The 18,867-nt window shown below is 45.4% G+C and overlaps 2 protein-coding genes across 2 annotated transcripts in view; one reads left to right on the forward strand and one right to left on the reverse strand.

Annotated features, from left to right (window-relative positions):
- LOC113478008 (28S ribosomal protein S5, mitochondrial-like) overlaps window positions 1-8,657 on the forward strand; it is a 62,073-nt gene extending 53,416 nt beyond the window's left edge. The window contains exons 11-12 of the mRNA XM_026844701.1: window positions 6,521-6,657; window positions 8,109-8,657. Coding sequence (XP_026700502.1) covers window positions 6,521-6,657; window positions 8,109-8,333 — 362 coding nt within the window. The 3' untranslated portion in view covers window positions 8,334-8,657. The remainder of the gene's footprint in view (window positions 1-6,520; window positions 6,658-8,108) is intronic.
- Window positions 8,658-15,980: 7,323 nt separating this feature from the next.
- LOC113478521 (myelin and lymphocyte protein-like) lies at window positions 15,981-18,837 on the reverse strand. The gene is made up of 4 exons (XM_026845806.1): window positions 18,751-18,837; window positions 16,681-16,848; window positions 16,359-16,493; window positions 15,981-16,121 (listed from the first exon to the last, which is right to left on the reverse strand). The coding sequence occupies exons 1-4, from the start codon at window positions 18,835-18,837 to the stop codon at window positions 16,047-16,049; spliced, it is 465 nt and encodes a 154-aa protein (XP_026701607.1). The 3' UTR covers window positions 15,981-16,046.
- Between the last annotated feature and the right edge of the window lie 30 nt (window positions 18,838-18,867).

An 18,867-nucleotide genomic window follows, 5' to 3' on the forward strand; every position in this document is an offset into this window, starting at 1 on the left:
TGTGTATAAGAGACAGAGGAAACACTGCCCCACCTGATTTCAACAGCTCATGAGGATGGTAATAGAGTACACTGCAACCCAGGACAGAAGATTTGATTTGACTTGTTTAGTCTAACTTTGCTTTCAAAATAGATAAAGGCAGCTGCTGTTCTATAGAAAACAGATTTAGTTTGCTGCTGATTGGGGCACTCTTAATTGGTCCTCTAATTTTAATATACAAATAGGAAACTAATTCATTTATGTGGCTAGTTCTTTGTAAATCAATTCTGTTTCATTATGATAAGATCTAAACTGCAAGACATTTAACGATTAGTTTATTATAGGTCAGAAACTTGGGATAATTTTCCAGTCATGCTCAACTATTTAATTCATCAATTTCTACAACCTTTAAGTTGAGCCAAGAAGTTGTTGCCAGTGCACTCCAGATATCTCCTGGGTTGCTTATGTCCTTCTGTTTTGTTTATCCAGTATCTGTCAGGGTGGTTGAAGTCCCCTGTGAAGACCAGGGCCTGTGAGCGTGAGGCTCCTTCTACCTGTCTGTAGGCAGCCTCATGCATTTTTTGTTCTTGATCAGATGTCCTTTAGCAGACAAATGTGCCCTACAGCGTCACCCATATTGGTCTGCTTTTTCATCCTTACCTATAAGCTCTTGGTTGGCTCATCATCCATCCCCAGAGCAGAGCAGATCTGCATGTATTCCAGCTATTTTCTCACATAAAGGGCAACTCCACCTCCTTGTCTTCCCAACCTGTCTTTTCTAAAGAACCTAAAGACTTCAGCAAGATGATAGACATGCAACTGCACACAGATCTCTTCCTTCCCCGTGTTTATTCTCCATGCTGCACGCATTAGAGTAGAGGCACTTCCGAGAGGCACCTTAGCATGCTGATTTCCCAGAAAGCACTTTTCCATTACAGTGCCTTGCAGAAGCTTTCTTGCTTACATGGAGATGCTGGTGGTCACCCCACTCAAGGCCTGTTTTGCTTTCCCTTTGGTTCACATCACTTCAGACCCTTTGTTCATCAACCCTGTCTCTCACCCCCTGAAATGCTGGGGTTTCAACCCCAAGCCCCAAATTAAGGTTGACATATGGGTGATTCCCACAGCCCTCCACAAAGGGGTGATGAGTTTGCCTTTAGGCTTCCCTCCAGGGTGCGGCCAGCCTGGCAGGGAGAGCCATTGGGTAAATGAGCCCCAGGTGTCCTGCATTAAGTAAGCAAAGGTCAGGTGTCCCCCTCAGGGGTACGAGCTGGGACTGATTGCAGGCAGGGGCAGTGTCTGTCTGTGAGGTGGATGCACTGTGCAGAGTTCCCTGTTGGGGAAGGACCTCCTGCCTCCCTGGAACTGGGCTCCAGTCAGCTCTGGCTTTTGTAAACGTGGGCTGTGTAGAGATGTGGTGTGTGGCTTCCTTGGTCTTATGTATTTGGCTTGTCAACTCAGTTGTCTCCCGTCCCTTCTATGAGAGACTGCATTTCACTGTTTATTCCACCCATTGTTGGTCATGTGGTGTCGTTGTTGGGGTCATTGGGATTGATGTTGATTGTGTATGATCTGACTTATTTGTACCCCCAGTGCTCACCCATGTACTGACTTTTTGTATCAAATACAATTAGGTTATTGGTTCATCTTTATGCTGGCTGTGTCCTTTATGCTAGGCCTGATAATTGGCAAAACACCCCCTCAGAGGGCTGCTGATAACTCCCTCCCCTGTTGTTCCTAGTTTAAAGCAGTCCTCACCAGGTCAGCCATTCTACCAGCAAAGATACCTTTGCCTCACTTAGCGAGGTGGATCCCATCTCTCCCAAGCACACGCTGATCCTCAAACAAGGTCCCATTGTCATAGAAACCAAAACCCTGTTGCCAACACCACCACCTCTGCAACCAGCTGTTGACCTGCATTATCAGTGCCCTTCCCCTTTCTTGCTATGTGAGAACACCTCTTGGGCCCATGTGCCTGACTGTCACCCCCAGAGCTCTGTAGCTGCTTTTGATAGTCTGACTTGTTCCTGGCAGTATCATTGGTGCCCTCATGGAAGAACAGTAAGGGTTGATAGAGGCTCAGACAAGCTTCAGCAGTCTCTCCACAACATCTGGGATCCAGGCCCCTGGCAAGCAGCAAACCTCTCTAGATGACAGGTCAGGTCAGTAGATGGGTGCCTCTTCCCTGCAGCGGGGAGTTGCCCATTACTACCAGTCACTGCTTCTTCCCAGTGGTCTTGCCTTGTCACGGTCAGTTGGCCCAGATGCTTTGCTTGGAAGTACATCTGGCTTCTCCTCCTCCTTGAGGGCAGTGGATCTGTTTCATAGTGGCAAGCTTTTATGTGGAGCTGGAGCCCTTCTCTTGGTGCTAGCTTCCATTCTTCACCTTCCCCAGAGGTTACACTTGCCATTCCACTGGACTGTGCCTGCCTCCACGCTGCGGGTTGAGTCTAGGCCTCTTAAAGCTGTTAGCACCGCTGAACAACAATTAACACATGAACACCATTGATTTCTAATTCTTGAAAAAACTTAAGTGTTATGCATTTCATTCTAGGCTTCAAACGTGCTGCAGCAGAATAATTGTGTTGATCTCAGGGGGGGCGAGGGTTGTGGTCCAATTTTAATCCCTAGATCCTTTTTCTGTTGCTGTTTAGTCAGTCTCCTCTATTTTGTAGCTGTGCTTTTGATTTCTCAGCAAAGCATTCTGTCTGTGTTGAATTTCAGTGTTTTGGTTTCAGACTGTGTCTCCAGTTTGTCAGACCTACACTGACTTCTTCAGACCTCCAGTACACTTACAGCCTTTCCCAAGATAATATCCTCAACCCATTTTTTTTCAGTCTCTGTTCCCCTATTCAAGTCATCGGTGATGACACCTGCAGATATTAAAGCCATAACACATCAGGATCCTATCTGGAAAATGCTCTTGGCCTGACAGCAAACTGCTGGTCATGGAGATACGTACTTCAATGATGATTTTTCCTGGTTCTTATGTCCTTAGTTTATTTGTGAGAGTACCGTGTTGAACCATGTCAGAATATGAGTCCACTTCTGTCACATTAGCACCTTAGCCTGGGTAGCTTGTTGCTGCCAGTTTTGGCCAGTGTTTTGCCTTGTCTGAGTATCTTGCCAGCCTTTTCAGTTACACAACACCTTCACATATATGCAAGTATCCTCCAAAAACCAGGAAACACTTTTCCACTTAATGAATATTTCCCCTGTTTTATAACTGATGGAACTAGATTGTACATTTCCTGAAATGGGTTTGATGTTGTCTAAGAAAAAAATGTGCTTATGTCCAATGTGCTCTAGACAGCAGGCATCGTGGGCCTTATTAAGAAGTGTAATGATAGATCAGTGTATAAAATTTTATAGATAAATTGTCTCTGTGTGTGAGTGAGAGGCTTTATTATGTGCTCATGCTCTGAAAACAAGCCGTAACATAGATCTATACAAAATTGAGATTTTTAGGGATGGTATAGATAAAGCTCTTGCTGAGTTTACCTTAGTCCCTGACAGGCTTTTGTGTTTTATGAGAAGGTTTCATAGCACAAGCAGGAGCTGGCTGTAATTTTAGTACAATTAAATGACTTGTGGACATACTGCAGAACAAGATTTAACTGGAGGCAGGCTCTGGACTCCATGTCTGCCACCATTCCAGGTAGCTCCTGTTTCTAGCACATGCCAGCTGGATGGAAACTGCTGGGGATATTGCTTATCCGTGCTGCAGAATATGCTACCTTTTGGAGTGTGGACAGCTCTTAATCGATTTTCACCTCTGACTTGACTTTACAATTACAGTAGTCACGGGACTACTCTGCTAGCCACACTGATACATCTCTGAGTAGCGTAAATTAGTTCCTAATGTGAATTAATAAGGGGAAATGCAGAACAGTTTGTCAAATACACTTATGTGACTGTGAAGCCCAGCACTGAAACCCTGCAGCTGTAATTAATAGGTACAAGAAATTAAAATTATTCATAGATTTCACCTTAGACCATGGCATATGTAGACTGTCTCCACTTGAAGTGCTGTGGGCATTACAGCTGTATAGTTACATATGCTGAAGCTTCTCACTTTGCGTAATTCCAGCTGGCAATTTCTGTATGTAGGACTCTGATATCTCAATAAATGATCACAACAAAGCCTAATGTTTCAGTAGGAAAGGTAAAGTCACGGTTACACTGAAATGTTCCTTTCTTTAATCCTAATCCCTGCAAAGTGGAGGAAAAACCCAATTGTGTAGTCAGGATTACGTATCAGACAAGTGAAAATCCAAGTTTAAAAAGTATTGTAATGTGCATGTGAATGTGAACTTAGCCTGGAGTAGCCCCTTAGTGAGGACTTAAAATGAATGTTCTGCTTAAACACTCTTATTAGAGGCTACCCAGAAAATCTAATGTAAATTGCGCATAACATTGTGCTAGTTTATAGGAAGCATACATTTTAAATACTTCTTTTCTGGTTACCTTTGTATCTATTTTTGAGTGTGAAAAAATTTGTTATGTTTAACTGACCCTGTTCTCTTACGTAGGCCTCACTGAATTAAACCTCAGTAGAACAAACAGCATGATTTCCACAGATAAGTTAAAAATGTCTGAGCCAAACTTTCTCTCCACAGCTGGAGTTTGCCAGTTAGAATCCTTTACTTTTGTGTTTGGAGTAAATTTTGTTCGGTGACTGATGGACTTAGTTTGCTGGCTTCTGAGTTTCATGTATTACCAATATGCAGAAACCTGATTGAGATAAGATGGAGAAAGGCAACAATAAGAATGCCAGAAATTAAATGTTTTAAGTCACCGAAAATGATACTTTGACAAATAGCCTTTCAGAGGTCATTCACATGTAATTGTGTCAAAAACTTGAATTTATTTTGTAGCACAGAAAAGTGTTTTCTCAAATGGCAGAACAAATGGCTTTGGATGGTGATAGTTTCTTTTCCAAGTGTAGGTTAAAAAAAAAAAAAAGGGACATACCGGCACAATAAAACATGCAGCACTGGAAGAGATTTCCCCCGTCATTTGCTCAGCAGCAAGACTGTCCTGCAGAGTGGACTAATCAATAACCTGGATTTTCAGCTTTTAAATAAGACACGTTAGAACTATCACAGGCCAATTTTTAAATATTAATACAGCTAGGCCACATGAAACAAATGTCTGGGGAATGAGAGAGCAAAATTAGACTCCTCAGAAAGTAACCCTCATTAATGCCTGTCAAGTCTCAGAAACCACTTGCAATTAATGCTAATGTACGACAGTCATGCACTGGAACTCATACAACACTATGATGGAGATGGGTGCAGATGACATGAAAACCTCTGTTGTGTTTGTGGATTTGGAAATATGCTTGTCCCTCCTCCCCACTCACCTACAGATTTCAAGTAGTTACAGTTACAAGATTTTGTAATTTGGCCTGTAGTTTCCAAAGGCACACACAAACTTTTTTTAATCTTACTGCTTTGAACAGTAAGTTGAAAACAAACGAGTGTCACAACACTCCTTTGTTCTTTAAGTTGGATTAAACCAATTCTTTTTTTCTAGAAATATTTTGCTGCCTTTCCAATGTAGTTTTATCTCCAAGGAGTTTGTTATCTTCTTTATTTCCATTCCCAGTCCTTGACACTGTACCACTGATGTAATAACGAAGTGTCATTCATGCCAGTTGCTGGGCTGGGAGAAGGGAACTGATGTTTCTGCACAGTACCTTGATCATCTCTTGATAGTGCACAGTATTCTGCTCGCTTTTGTGAGCTGAAGGGGAAAAGCATAACTTCTTTCTGGAGAGAAGCTCAAAGGACAGCAGTACTTGAGCATACCAGTTGTTATGAGCAGTAACTTCACCACAAGGGACCAGTTTAAATCCCTCCATCATGTATGTGAACCAGGAGTTTAAAGTCAGGTTTACCATCATTAGGCGTTACTGAAGCTGTTGTTCACAGTTGGTCACCTGAAATTGCAAAGGAAGTGGTTTTGAAGCTGTGTAGGTATTGCTTTTTAGAAGAAGCAGTCTTGGTCAAGATCCGGTTAAATCTAGAGTGTCCCCTTGTAATGGCTTCTTATTAATACTCTTTTAAGTAAACTTGTTGCCTTGCTTCCCTGATGCATTTTTTTTTCTTTTTGGGAAGTACTAGAGTGTTATTTTTTTTGTTGAAAGAAATTGCCTTTTGTTTGAATGTTCCCCGGGTGGTGGGGTATGTTTGTGGAAGATTCTTCTAAAGCTGACAGTGGTACTTAGGAATACTAACCAAACCTGCGGTATTAAACAGGTTGCATTTTTTATGGTTTTATGTTTTGAGTTTATAGGTGGTGACAGTTTCATTTGGATTTGCAATATGTTAAGTAAGGTGTATTTAGTATAAAACCCCCCAATGATCTTTATGTTAGCATGGCTGCAAAGACTGGGAAGAATGGTCTTTTTGCTATTTTTAAGATACAGTGTGTTCTAACATGCTAAGAAGAGGTCTTAGGTCTCTATTCTGACTTAGCTAAGTTGTACGCTTACAAATAATCATATAATGCTAATTTATTTTTTTTTTTTCACTAGGTTATGGTCTTCATTGCCACCGTGCTATCATCACCATCTGCAAACTAATTGGCATTAGAGACATGTATGCCAAGGTTTCTGGATCCAAAAACTTGATTAACATTACCAGAGCTCTCTTTAAAGGCTTGACACAACAGGTAGAGTGCACTCTCAGTGCTTCTATACATCAGGTCAGGGGACAGAACAGGATTATACTGTAATAGGTTTTGGTCAAACAGTTTATATTCTAGGCTTAAAATGAAGACATTTTCCAAAGAGCAAACAAAATCAGCCTGTGATTAATTCCTCAGCAATTGTTTGAAGTTGTCCAGTCAGAAACAGTTGTATGTAACTGCCTGTTCCACAGCCAGGTGCCTCCAGGGGACATCTGAATTTCTGGACTTTCATTTGTAGTATTTTTGGTGGCATTTGAAAAATCGTGGGCAGAGGAAGTTGTGGCCCAGCTTTGGTTGCTGCTGCTTGTTTGTCAGCATTCTTAAATTTTTGTTGCCTAAGGACTGAATATCACAGCTGCTTCTATCACTAGTACAATTAAGATCTCTGAAATAATTCAGGGCAGTGGTGTCATTTCCTCCGACTCAAAGTGCTCACAATGGAGTTGTCTCTGTCTGAGCCAGCTGCCTGTAGCTGATGGAAAGATCCGATGTGCAGCATTTCATCTGAATTCCTTTGAACCCCAGCCTTAGGATGAGTCAGTCCTTTGGAAATTCCCGGTTATCTCATTTGGCCTTAGAGGCTTGGTAGCTGCCAGGATTTAGCTGCTTACTTTCCCAATACAGCCCTGCAAAGCTGTAGTTGTCAAGTCTGTCACCCTGTCCTAGCCAGCTTTTTCAGTTTAGCCTCAGGGGGGGAAGGGGTTATGATCATCTTTGCCTAATGAGATACTTACAGATGTTTATCAGTATCTGAGGTTAATCAGACTTGAGAAAGTCTGTCATATATTTTCAATGCATGGTCTCCGAGAAGTCTTCCACAGAATGAATAGAAGAAGAGTCTGCTGTATGAATTATTGCTTTGAGATATGCACGCTTGATATATTTTATTGACTGCCCTGAATGGGAAAGTTTTCCTGTCCCCAGTAGACATTTATTCTGTAAAATGAGTGTTAACAAAACAACTTGTATGCGAGAAAGAGGTATAGTTAAAAATAATGTAAATTCATGTCATTATATTAGCTAATATTACCTGTCAGGGCAGTAATAAGCACTTTACTGTTGTCAAAGCCAAATTTATATCCATATCAAGACCTGAAAATGTTACTGCACATTACTAACATGCCAGCATGCCTGCTTGTTAGCAGGATGTGCCTTTCTGGCCAGATCCTTTCCAGAAGCAAGTTCCTCTAGGATGCCTTGTAATGCTAGTGTATCTGCAGTCTAGCTATCTGGATTCCTGCTGCTTATGCAATTAGCTCATTTGAAACCCATGACGATGAGTCTGATGAATCATTTAATTTACACAGCGTTTAAACTGTTTAGTTGTAAATTATCTTTATTTTTTTCGTACCCCATATACGTAGAGTTTGACCTGAAGTAAACCAACATCGGGCACCATTGCTTTGATTGTCTTTTCTCTTTCTTACTCCCAGGAAACTCACCAACAGCTAGCAAACCAGAAGAATCTCTACGTAGTGGAGTTCCGGGAGGAGCAGGGCCCTCTGCCCATCATTGTAGCACTCCCAGAGGGGACTGTCCGTGAGGATCCCGAGCCCGAAGATGTAGTTCCTGACACAAAGCTGGAGTGGAGTGAGGTCAAAGCAGCTCAGGGAATGACAAAATCTCCCTGGATAAATGTCAGACGGATGGCATGGTAAAAACTTCAGTCCGTCTCTTCTGCTCAGAGATGCAACTGGAAAAGCCCAGCCCAACTGGACAGGTTGTCTGGGCTTCTATTTCAGAGGAGAGCACCAGTAGCTCCCTCTCATGCCATTCATATTGCTGCTCCCATCCACACCATTCAGTAACATTGTTTGCTTTCCCACAATTCTTCTGACCAGTGTTCGACTAGGAACATTCAGATGGAAACAGCCAGTGAACATGACTTTGTCTTCAAGCATGCATTTACTTAATTCCTGAAAAAGATGGTGTTTAATCAACAGATCCCATGTTTCCTTCACAAGCTCTTGGGAAACTACTGTAAAGATTGTGAAAGCAATAAAGAATCCTCAAAATTAGTTCAGTGTGGGTTTGTTGGGGTCTTTTTTACAAAATGCCAGTGTCTGGGAGATCTTGAAGCAAGCAGCAGTAGTGGGAGTTAATGGGTGCACTCTCCATCTCTCTCTAGGCTCACTCATTATGGGGCGGGGGGAGCTGTGAAATCAGAAAGTAGAAGTTGTGTGTCTTCTGCAAGGGGGATGGGGAAGGGGAGCAAGGTGATGGTAGGCAACAGCTGGACTTGTGCAAACACTGTTCATGCAAGTGGGGAGGTTCCCCAAATGAAGCAGAGTCCAAATACCTGAGGAGAGCCACCCCACTGTGGGATATCACAGTATTTTGACTGGCATTGGAAGTCCAGTCCGGAACACACAATCCAGCCTTTCTTATGGTACTCTTCTCTGCACATGTGCTAGGGTAAGACCTAACTTAAATTTTCTGCCAACACAGAATCTTCGACACTACCCAGAACTCAGAAAGTGCTACAGCTGTCAGAAGATTAAAGAGATAGAGCTAGTCCACGATACACACCAGCCTCTGACCAGACATGGAGTAAACCATGTAGCAGATCTCCAACACAGAGGTACATGTTAGCTCACTGGCTGAAGGGGATCCATCACCCAAGTCCCACCAGAAGATAAACAGGCTTTGCATCCACATGCTAGGATATTGCTCTACCTGGCAACTCCATGTTTTTGGCTTGGGCATCGCAAAAGAAACAGTGGAACCAAACCTAAAAAATGTTTTAGCACGAAGTATTAGAGCAGTCCAAGGCTATAAAAGTCAGGAGTTAACTTCTGCACCTCCCAGTCAGTGAGTGCTTGGAATGCTGTATCTCTGTATGACAAAAGGTGCTTGTACTACCTGTTTTGTTAGTACAGGAGAAAATACCTTAGAAATACTTCAAGACCAACCTGGGAATTTACATTTTAAGTTTTGATGTTAAAGACACTGAGGAGCAGTATTTTACACTGATTTCAATCCAGGTTTCTAAAGACAGCAGTTGTGTCTGTACAAACAGGCATGGCGAATTTAATTGAGTTTTTTCTCACTTTGGTAATGGACATTCTAATTCAAAGCCATGCCTTCTGAGCAGTTGGCTGAAGGCTTTATTCCTGTTTGCCAGCTCAATCTAAATCCACCTTCAATAGGACTGCGAAGTGTTCAGTTAGCAAGCTTTCTTGTAAGCAGCATAGCAACGTACGGTTCAAGAACATCTGCTCACGTTTAGCTTGCATCTTACTGTTGAGCAAAATCAAGAATGAATAAACCTGAGCTCAAGGAATCAAGTCTAGCGCATTTAGGTGACCTTGCAGAAATAGAGCTGAAGTGACCCAAAACAGCCTCAGCTTGGGTACTAGAGAGAGCCTAAAGTGACTGACTGCATCAGCTGTTTGTCATTTGCTTACCTGTGTTGCAGTGAGCAGATGGATTTTTGCCAGCATTTTCTCTCTTCTCAGAATTGGGAATAAGGGGTGTGTCAGCAGCAGGTGATTGCATCCACACTTGGAAATGACCTGCTGCTTCCTTTTATGTTGTTCTTGCCTGTCCTTGCCCAACACATATGGCGAAAGCCCCCCATATTCTGGCCCAAGATTGGGGATGTGGGTGATGTCAATGTCTCCAGCGCAGTGGGGTGAGAACGAGAACCAGGCAGGTCCCTTGTGTGATCTTGGGAAGGGCTGAAGACCAGCCATAGGGACAGCTTGCTGCTTAGCTAGCAGCACCCTCTGCAGACCAAGTTGTAAAGTCCAGCTCCCTCCAGCTGACCTGGGCCAGAGCGCTGTTCCTTGTGAAACCCGAACTGAGGTCTCACACCACATTTTCCCAGCTCATGAGGTGCATGGGCCATCACTCAGCACAAGGGTCAGAGTCTCTCTTTTGTGAGTAGGGGTCTGCAAACAGGCATCTCCCTTGAACCCTTCTTTGTCACTCAGCAATTTCTGCAAAGGGGTGAACCAACACATTATTCTCAGTGGATCTTTCTCCATCAGCCAAAGCTCTGGGGAGTGTTTGATTTATAGCTGGTGTCTCCAGGAGAAACCACACAACCCTTGCAGGTCCACCTTGTGTGCTAGTAGAAATGAGGAGCTGTGAGATAAGGAAGTGGTAGGGTGAGTGTCTTTTGCCTTTTCAGAACTTAAAGGTAATGTAGTAACTACAAACCTCCCTCTTTCCTCAAGGTCTGCACACTAGCTACAGTGGCATCTGTTCCCATGACTGGTCTGCTCAGGACTACTCTGCCTTGCCTCTGCTCGCTGGAGGAGGTTTAGGGCTCTTCTCAAACCCACAGGACAGTAACACGTTTGAGCACGTCCATGAATAAGGAATAAGGCATTTCCATCCCTCAAAGCAAATGGGGTTTCAATGCTTGATTCTGTTAGAATAAGGGAGGCCAAGGAGAAGGAAGGGGCCCTGGTCTCAGTGCAAAGATCTGAGGTGGGGAATGGACCATATTTGGGTCAGGAGAGGGGGAGGCAGACTGAGTCAGCCATGAATCAGACTCTGCCACAGACCCACACGGAGCTTTGATCCTTCTGTAGAAGTCATCTTTGGTGGCTTTCCTGTTTTTCAGAAGTTTGTTCATACAGATGCTTGCATAGGTGTTTTACCCAGCATACAGTTTGCTCATCACTCACAGATAAAGCTGACTATAAAATAAGAAACATCAGAAACCCCTGCATTTTCCATGGAGCCCACTAATTTTCTGTTAAGTGTCTTTGCTTTCAGGCAAAGCAAATTCCCATGCAATGTAGGAGAAGATGGAAATGTTTCTAACTCATTGCACCACTGGAGGCAAGGTATCCCATATACAAATATTTGGGGAACAGCTAACGTTGTGACTAAGAAGCTAATTAAGCAAAAGCAACCAAGATTGCAATCTGGGCAGAGTTAATCAATAGTTAAAACAAGTCTGTAATCTTGTTTTTATCACAGGATCTGAGGTTTTGTCTGCTTTCAAGAGGATAGTTTGTTTTAACCAGAGTCTAATTGCCTGCAGGCCTCCTTGTCTTGCTGGGGAAACTGGAGAAGAGCAGAGATGGAAACTCCAGTTACACTGCCCGTTGAAATCTGGTGGTGGCTAAAGGATGCAGTAGGCCCACTGGTTTTAACAGTGTCAACAGCTTGCAAGTGCTCTGAGAAAAGGGCTGAGTTGTGGCTTTTTAAATGGGCTGCCCTATCTAGTTATGTCTGCAAGGGATTCCCAGGGATGGGGAGGAGAATGAAATGGTGAGGATGCTGCTGTGGTGCCAATCTGGGGGGATCTGGAAGTGTCTGAGCAAATGCAGAGCCTGGGATGGAGCCGCCCCATGTATTGGGCCAGGCTGGGAGCAGCTCTACAGGCAAGAACTGCAGGTGCCTTGTGGTAGCAAACTGCAAGGGCCAAACGTGTGCAAGCAGCACTCGGCAGAGTCAGCCGTCTCATGTTCTGGGGAGCCATGCTAACATGCAATTAACCCCAAACAGCTCCATGGGAGTAAGATCAAGCCTGCAGTGTTCATCGTGCCCAATGTTTCCAGTGAGGTGACAGCAAATTCTCAGGCCAGCAGTATCCTCAGGGCTCTCTGTGAGGATGAGACCTGGTGCACACAGGGTTTGTAGATCCTGGGAGATTCTCTGAGCTCTGGGCAGCATCTTTCCCTTTGGAAACGTGGAGGTGTGCCATTTTCCAGGGAGGGACCTTAGGCTGCCCAGTTTCCAGGGCATGTGGGTCTTCATGGTTGTGTTGAGACAATAAGAGGGCTGGGCATGATGGGCAGTGGAGACCTCAGGGTGCTTTTTTCATTTTCTTTTCCTCTTTTTTTCTCTTCTTCCCACCAGGCAGGGAACATGCATATTGCTGCAACTCCCCTGGCATGAGGTGCAAGTCAGTGGCCTGGCCCAACTGACTTGCGCAAACACGACTCCACAACCTCCAAGGTTATGAAGTAGGTGTGTTTATTCAGCGCTGAGGCACATGGGGGATCATCCCACCACAAACGTGGCACCTCTCGTGGCACCTTGTCTTAGCTTTATGCTACAAAACATCACATATTCATAATACACCTATACATATGCATGCCCTATCCCCGCTTTGTATTATAATGAGCCTGAATGTCATCTTCATACGTTCCGCCCCAGTCTCCTCCGAGTCGTGTCTGCACAGTGTGTCCCAGTGGTCGTGGGCTGGGGTCGCAGAGATGAAGTAGCTCCTCTTCCTCACTCTTGAACTTTTTACCCTGATTTCTTGTGCAGTCTCTGTAGCCTCCTGGACTCAGGCCGGACCATAGGGTTGGTTTTGACCAGTTTTTAGGGCTGTCGTCCTATCATCAGGAAGCATTCTCTCACAGCTTCCATCAATCAAGGTTTCCATATTGTTCTGCTCTCTGTCCTATCAACTATGATCTATTATCCTATTTTAATCTTAGTTATCTTTTAACTAATAGGCCTCTAGTCCCTAGCCTGATCTCTAAGTCTTCCATCTTTATCTCTAAACTAAGTTATACCTTCATTTCTTGAGTGCCTAATTTCTATATCCTATTTTCATTTCCTAGCTCCTCATTTCACAACAGTGCCACATCTCGCTGTGTCACTGTCCTGAGCTGGGGCCCAGCAGCCCTGTGCCGAACAGGGACCCTCCTTCATCTGCAAGCTGTTCAGTTGCATGAAGTTGGGGCCACACTGGGAGGGTTTCACAGTTGCAGCACTGCTTTTTATCACTACTTTGGATGCTATTGACCCTGCAGTGGCCCTTCTCTCTGCCCACCTCTCTCCAGGCAAAGACTTGGCCCGGGTTACACTGGGGCCACAGGGTCTCCGTCCCAGGGCCATGTCCACAACCTCACTCAGCCCACTCCCCAGCCACACTGGGGCTGGTGAGCACTCCCATGCCAGCAGCACCCAGCTGTTTTTTTTTTTTCCAGTGCTGGTTTACAGCAAGGTTACACTAATGCTGGGGGAAAAGGCATCTCAGCACACAGGGTGGGGCCAGAAGGAAAGGGATGAGGTGAACTAGTGCAGACTAGTGTGAACTGGCGTGTGGCAGGGAAGGGCAAAGCAAAGGGTAAAGCAAGGCAGAAAGAACAGGGGAGGAGAGATGGAAGCCCTGCCAAGACACAGGCTGCAAACGTGGTGGCCACAAGGCACAGGGATGTGGGTGTGAGGAGACAGCACTGCTCAGCACAGAGGTGCTGGCCACACCTGGGTGCAGAACGTGGACAGAGCTACCACATCCCAGGGGCCAGGGTATGACTGCAAACGTCTGCCTTTGTAAATAGACCCAAACAGAAAGGTGTCCTTGTGTTTCAATGCTAAATTCAGGGGCATTAATAGAAGGTGGCAAATCTGGGCACCAACCGTGCACACCCCCCCCACACACACATAATGATGTGATGTTGAAACCAGTTCACCAGGTGCATGTTAAGCCTTCAGAACCAAGTGCCAGTCCAAAGTGGCTCTGAGTTCCCTTCCTGCTCTGACCAGGGTTTTCTTTTTACCATCATCTTGCTGTTGTCACACTAACACAAGCAGAACAGGTCAGGCTGGTTTTCAGCAAAGAATAAACGAGAAAAAAAATTCAAATGTTTTCCTCATTGCAATAAAAAAGCCTCAGAAGCCCCCCCTGGATCTAAAGCAACAGCAGTGCCTCCAAGGCAATCTATTTCCCTTCCAGTCTCCAGTCCTTGTTATTATCTGGGAACTTCAGACTCAAAATGGAAGCACTTTCTGCCCCACAAGCTGGAAGGACTAATTTGGTATCACAGTTTATAAGGTACCTCTAACACATGAAAACATCCCTTCTTGGGTCTAAACCCCATTTAAATTGACTCACTGTTGTGGTTTAACCCCAGCTGGCAATTAAGCACCACACAGCTGCCTGGTCATTCTCTCCAGTGGGATGTGGGAGAGAATCAGAAGGGTAAAAGTGAGATAACTCATGGGCTGAGATAAAGATGGTTTAATAGGTAAAGCAAAAGCTGTGCACACAAAGCAAAATTCATTCCCCACTTCCCATCGGCCCGCAGGTGCTCAGCCATCCCCAGGAAAGCAGGGCTCCATCACGCGTAACGGTGACTTGGGAAGACAAATCCCACAATTCTGAACGTCCCCTCTTACTCCTTCTTTACTCCACGTTTATATGCTGAGAATGATGTCATTTGGTCTGGGATATCCCGGGGGTCAGTTGGGGTCAGCTGTCCCAGCTGTGTCCCCTCCCAGCTCCTTGTGCACCCCCAGCCCTCTCACTGGTGGGATGGGTGAGAAGCAGAAAGGCCTTGGCTCTGTGCAAGCCCTGCTCTGTGTTAGCAACACTGTTTCCAGCACAAATCTGAAAGTTAACTCTATCCCAGCCAAAACCAGCCCACTCACTCAACACTCTGGAGTATTGTAAGCATTCAAATAAACGTCATCACTAAGACTGACCCGAGCTGGTTTAGCCCCTGGCCCTGGGTACAGATTCCCACAGGCTCCCCTTGCCACAAAAGCCCGCTCATTCATGCCCAAGTTTGTGCCTCCTTAGGCACTGCCCTGTTACAGTGCTCCTGAGGCTGTACAAGGCTGTGTACCTGTGTGAAGCAAAGGGAAAAACAGCAGAAATCACTCGTCTATTTGCAAATTCACAGCAAGCCCATCTTTCTCAGCGACATAGTGCTGGTGCATGCGAGAGCAGCCATGCACCAAGGACAAGAGTTGATTGCCTCTGTTTATTCAAGATGTTAATCTAATAATCCATACAATTCTCCTACAGTCTACCACACATTTTCGAAGCTGTATTTTGTAGGGAGGTTAAAGACAATGGTAATTCCTGTCATTACGGTTGTGCCTCATAATTCAGCAATACTCTTCAGGGGTTGCAATAACTCATGTTGCCCCTGATGCAAGTTAGATATTGTCTCTGTTTCTCATGAAAAGTAAGAGATGGCATTTCCAGAAACTGGGTGAAGATGTTCTCTTGGAAGAGTAGTTTTAGGGAGGGAAACACGCTTACATGGAGGGCTGGTAATTAAAATGACCTGCTTTCATATTTGTGCTGGTTGTTCAGGCTTCCCCTCAGAGCAGTAACAACCCTGGAGGCCTAAAGGTGTGGTTCAGGGAGATTTTATCACTTTGAACCCAAATATATTATTCTTTTTGAAGCTGGATGGTTTTATATTTGGGCCCAAATTACCAGCATCAAACTGTACCCAGCCAAGAAGAGACCGGAGGGAAATAGATTGTACCAGGATGTAGCTTCCTCTGGGATGCTCTCTTGTCTTCATTGCCATGGTCGCACATAAAAAGCTGCTTGTTTATACATTAAAAAACAAAACCCAAACCCAGCCTGGAAATTGCAGTTGTTAAGCAGCTTTCATGTTCATGGGGTGTCCACAAGACACACTTGAAAGGGGAGGCTCTTAGGAAGATTTCCATCGCAGGAGTGAGAACACCTTATGGATCACGTACATCAGGGTGGCTACGAATGCAAATACCTACAATGGCAAAACACATCAGCCAGTTACTTATTACATGGCATGAGTTCCTGCACTGAGCAAACACCCTGTGATGCGCTATATCTCTATTGACTCTTGCACGTGTGGAGACATTTGTGCTTAGTAGGACTGGGATTAGTTTCATTCCTGCTCCTATCACTGGTGCAAGTAAAGATTGGCCCTTGCCGCTCCACAGTCACCCCCTCACATTCCTTCCCCTGCTTACCAGGCACTCACCACAGCAGCGATGTTCTCCCGGTAGATAGTTGTTACCAGAGGGTTGGTAGACAAGCCAGCTCCATAGGTGAAGTAGGCTTCCAACACAGCAGCACTGAGGTAGAACAGAGCTGCTGTCTCCTGACAGATGACATCCTAAGAAACAAGGATCATGCAGTCATTTCCAAGGAGGGAGCACACTGCAAAGGGGGGGTGGGGGGTGTAAAGGAACCCACACAAGCAAGCACCAGCCTGCGATTTGGAGTGCCATAACAAGGAGACAATTGTCTACAAGTGATACCAGGGAGGGGAAGACACCTTGAGGTTTGTCACATCCACTTACCAAGGTGACCCAGGAGCTGCTGCCCCCGTGCACCCCGCAGATGTAGAGGCACAGAAGAGTGGTGGACATAACAAAGCAGAACACAGAGACAAACATCACCCAGCCTTGCAGGATGGGTAATGGGACCTTCGAGGATGCCACCAGGATCCAGACAAGGCCCCCAAAGATCTGCAAGTGAAAGTGGGAGAGAGGAAAAGCGTGGACTAAATTGGTTTATCCAGAGCAGAGCCAAAAACCGTGCACACCTCTGGCACTGGCACTGCACGTGACAATAGCCCAGGGATGCCTTTGATTTCTTCCCAGCCTCCACTTGAAATTGGGCATTTAGCTGGGAGCATCTGCCTCTGATCTTGAACCCCCAAAAAATCTTGCTGTAGCCCTGCCCTCTGTTGTCACACCCTCCCCACATCAGTGTGCTCAGGAGGCTGGTTCAGACATTTTTGAAGGCTGGTTTCAATGAACAGGAAGGCTGATTTCAGAAGGGCATGTTTGCTTCACTCCCAGTGTGGCAGGGTCATCTGAGCTGCAGGCAAGACCACCTGGCATTTTTGTAACTGCTTTAGCGTTTGAAATGCCTTTTTTTTGTTGTTTTTGTTTTTGTAGTCACCATATGAACCACTGCGGGCAACCTCAGATTCCACTGAAGACTGAGAAACTCTCTATCTTTCGGAACTGAACGCTGTGATTCAAGGCAGCCGCCTCCTTTGTACACAGCAGAGATCATACTGTTGCATGACCCAGTGTCACACACCTCCAGCAGTGGAAGAATCCAGTTATGCAGCATTCCTCTTTCCCCAGGTGGTTCCTGAGCCTTTAGGATGCACATTTCCAGAACTTACCCAAACCAAAGGATAGGGTGCTCATTTTTGTCTCCTTAAGCAAGCTGCCTTACCACATCCCCTGAAGACAGATTACAAACAAGCAGTTCAAGGCACAGACCTTACCGTATGTATGCTGAGGCCAGCAGCACCAGAACTAACACAACCCTGTGCTGGGGCGGCTGGCAAATGTCTGCCCAGCCAGAACCTTCACAGGGACTTTTCACCTTCCTTCATGCAGCTGCAGGAAACCTGGAGCTTGCTCTTAGGGCCTGGGCACAGAAACTGAGTCCCTAGAGCATATTTGGAGGAGCTGAAGGAAAGCCTTTCTTTACACATTGGTAATGCCTGCTTCAACCCAACTCCTCTTTGCTTGACTGCTGTCACTAGGAGAACTGAAGGAAATGCTGTAAATCCCAGGAGTGTGGACTGAGTTGTGTTACAGGGAAGGATTTGGCCCCAGATGGCCAAATTTTTTTAGCGTGCAATAATCCGAATACCATCCTACAACACTCAACTGTCAATGCTGGATTAAAGTCCCCAGGCTTTCAAAAAAATATCTCAAACTTGTGAGAAGAGCAGGTTTCATGGGTGGGGGCAGAGGACACAGGAACTTTCCATATTAGTCAGTGCTCATAGCAAATGCTTTTAATCACCTGTGCCAAATCTGTAAGTTTACGATCTTCTCCTGCTCAATGAAGTTACAATAGGGGAAGAATTTTAAAAGTGTTTGTTCACCCTTTGCTTATCCACTGTTGCCCACACACCCAGGTCCAGCACGTTGCAGCTGAGCAGTACAGCTTCAGCAGCCCTAGGCTCTTTGCTGCTGCAAAAACATTACCTCAGCAAGCCTTTACTCCCTGCTTTAAGCAAGCAGTTTATCCTCTGCCTGTATCAGCTGATAAAATCATCTTCCAGTTAATTAACTGGCTGTTTGGCAACCTAGTTTAGACCCACCAGCAACCCCTTCAACTTTGTAGGCAGAAAATTACAAAAGGTTTTCAGAGCACGGCAGAAATCCCCTGCAGACTGAAGGAGAGCTTCAAAGCCCCAGCCTGGGGCTTGTGGTTTTCTTTGAGGGTGTGCTAGATATCAGGGGCTGGCCCCAGACCTTTGTGACTTGGGGACCTGGTGGGGCTCCTGGACCACATGCTTAGCATCAATTCTCGTCCCTCAGACACCTGCAGCATGAAGCCTGCTGGATGCCCCGCAAACAGCATCTGCCTTCCCCCAGGGAAAAACGAGCACTCACAATTTCAGGAACGAAGAGCACATCTGGGAAAGTCGTCAGGACGGCCAGGCCACTGGGCAAAGAGGTGGTGGAAGTTGCCGAGGACATTGCAAGCCTCTCCCACGGTGGCTATCAGTC

This window comes from Athene cunicularia (genome assembly GCF_003259725.1).
Source record: "Athene cunicularia isolate RWA chromosome 3 unlocalized genomic scaffold, athCun1 chr3_part1, whole genome shotgun sequence".
Classification (NCBI taxonomy): domain Eukaryota; kingdom Metazoa; phylum Chordata; class Aves; order Strigiformes; family Strigidae; genus Athene; species Athene cunicularia.

Coding starts and splice junctions, on each gene's coding strand:
- LOC113478521 (XM_026845806.1), bottom strand. CDS start 18,837: ATGTCCTCGGCAACTTCCACCACCTCTTTGCCCAGTGGCCTGGCCGTC. Junction 16,494..16,680: donor GCAGCTCCTGGGTCACCTTG/GTAAGTGGATGT, acceptor CTTGTTTCTTAG/GATGTCATCTGTCAGGAGAC. Junction 16,122..16,358: donor GGGAGAACATCGCTGCTGTG/GTGAGTGCCTGG, acceptor TTGCCATTGTAG/GTATTTGCATTCGTAGCCAC.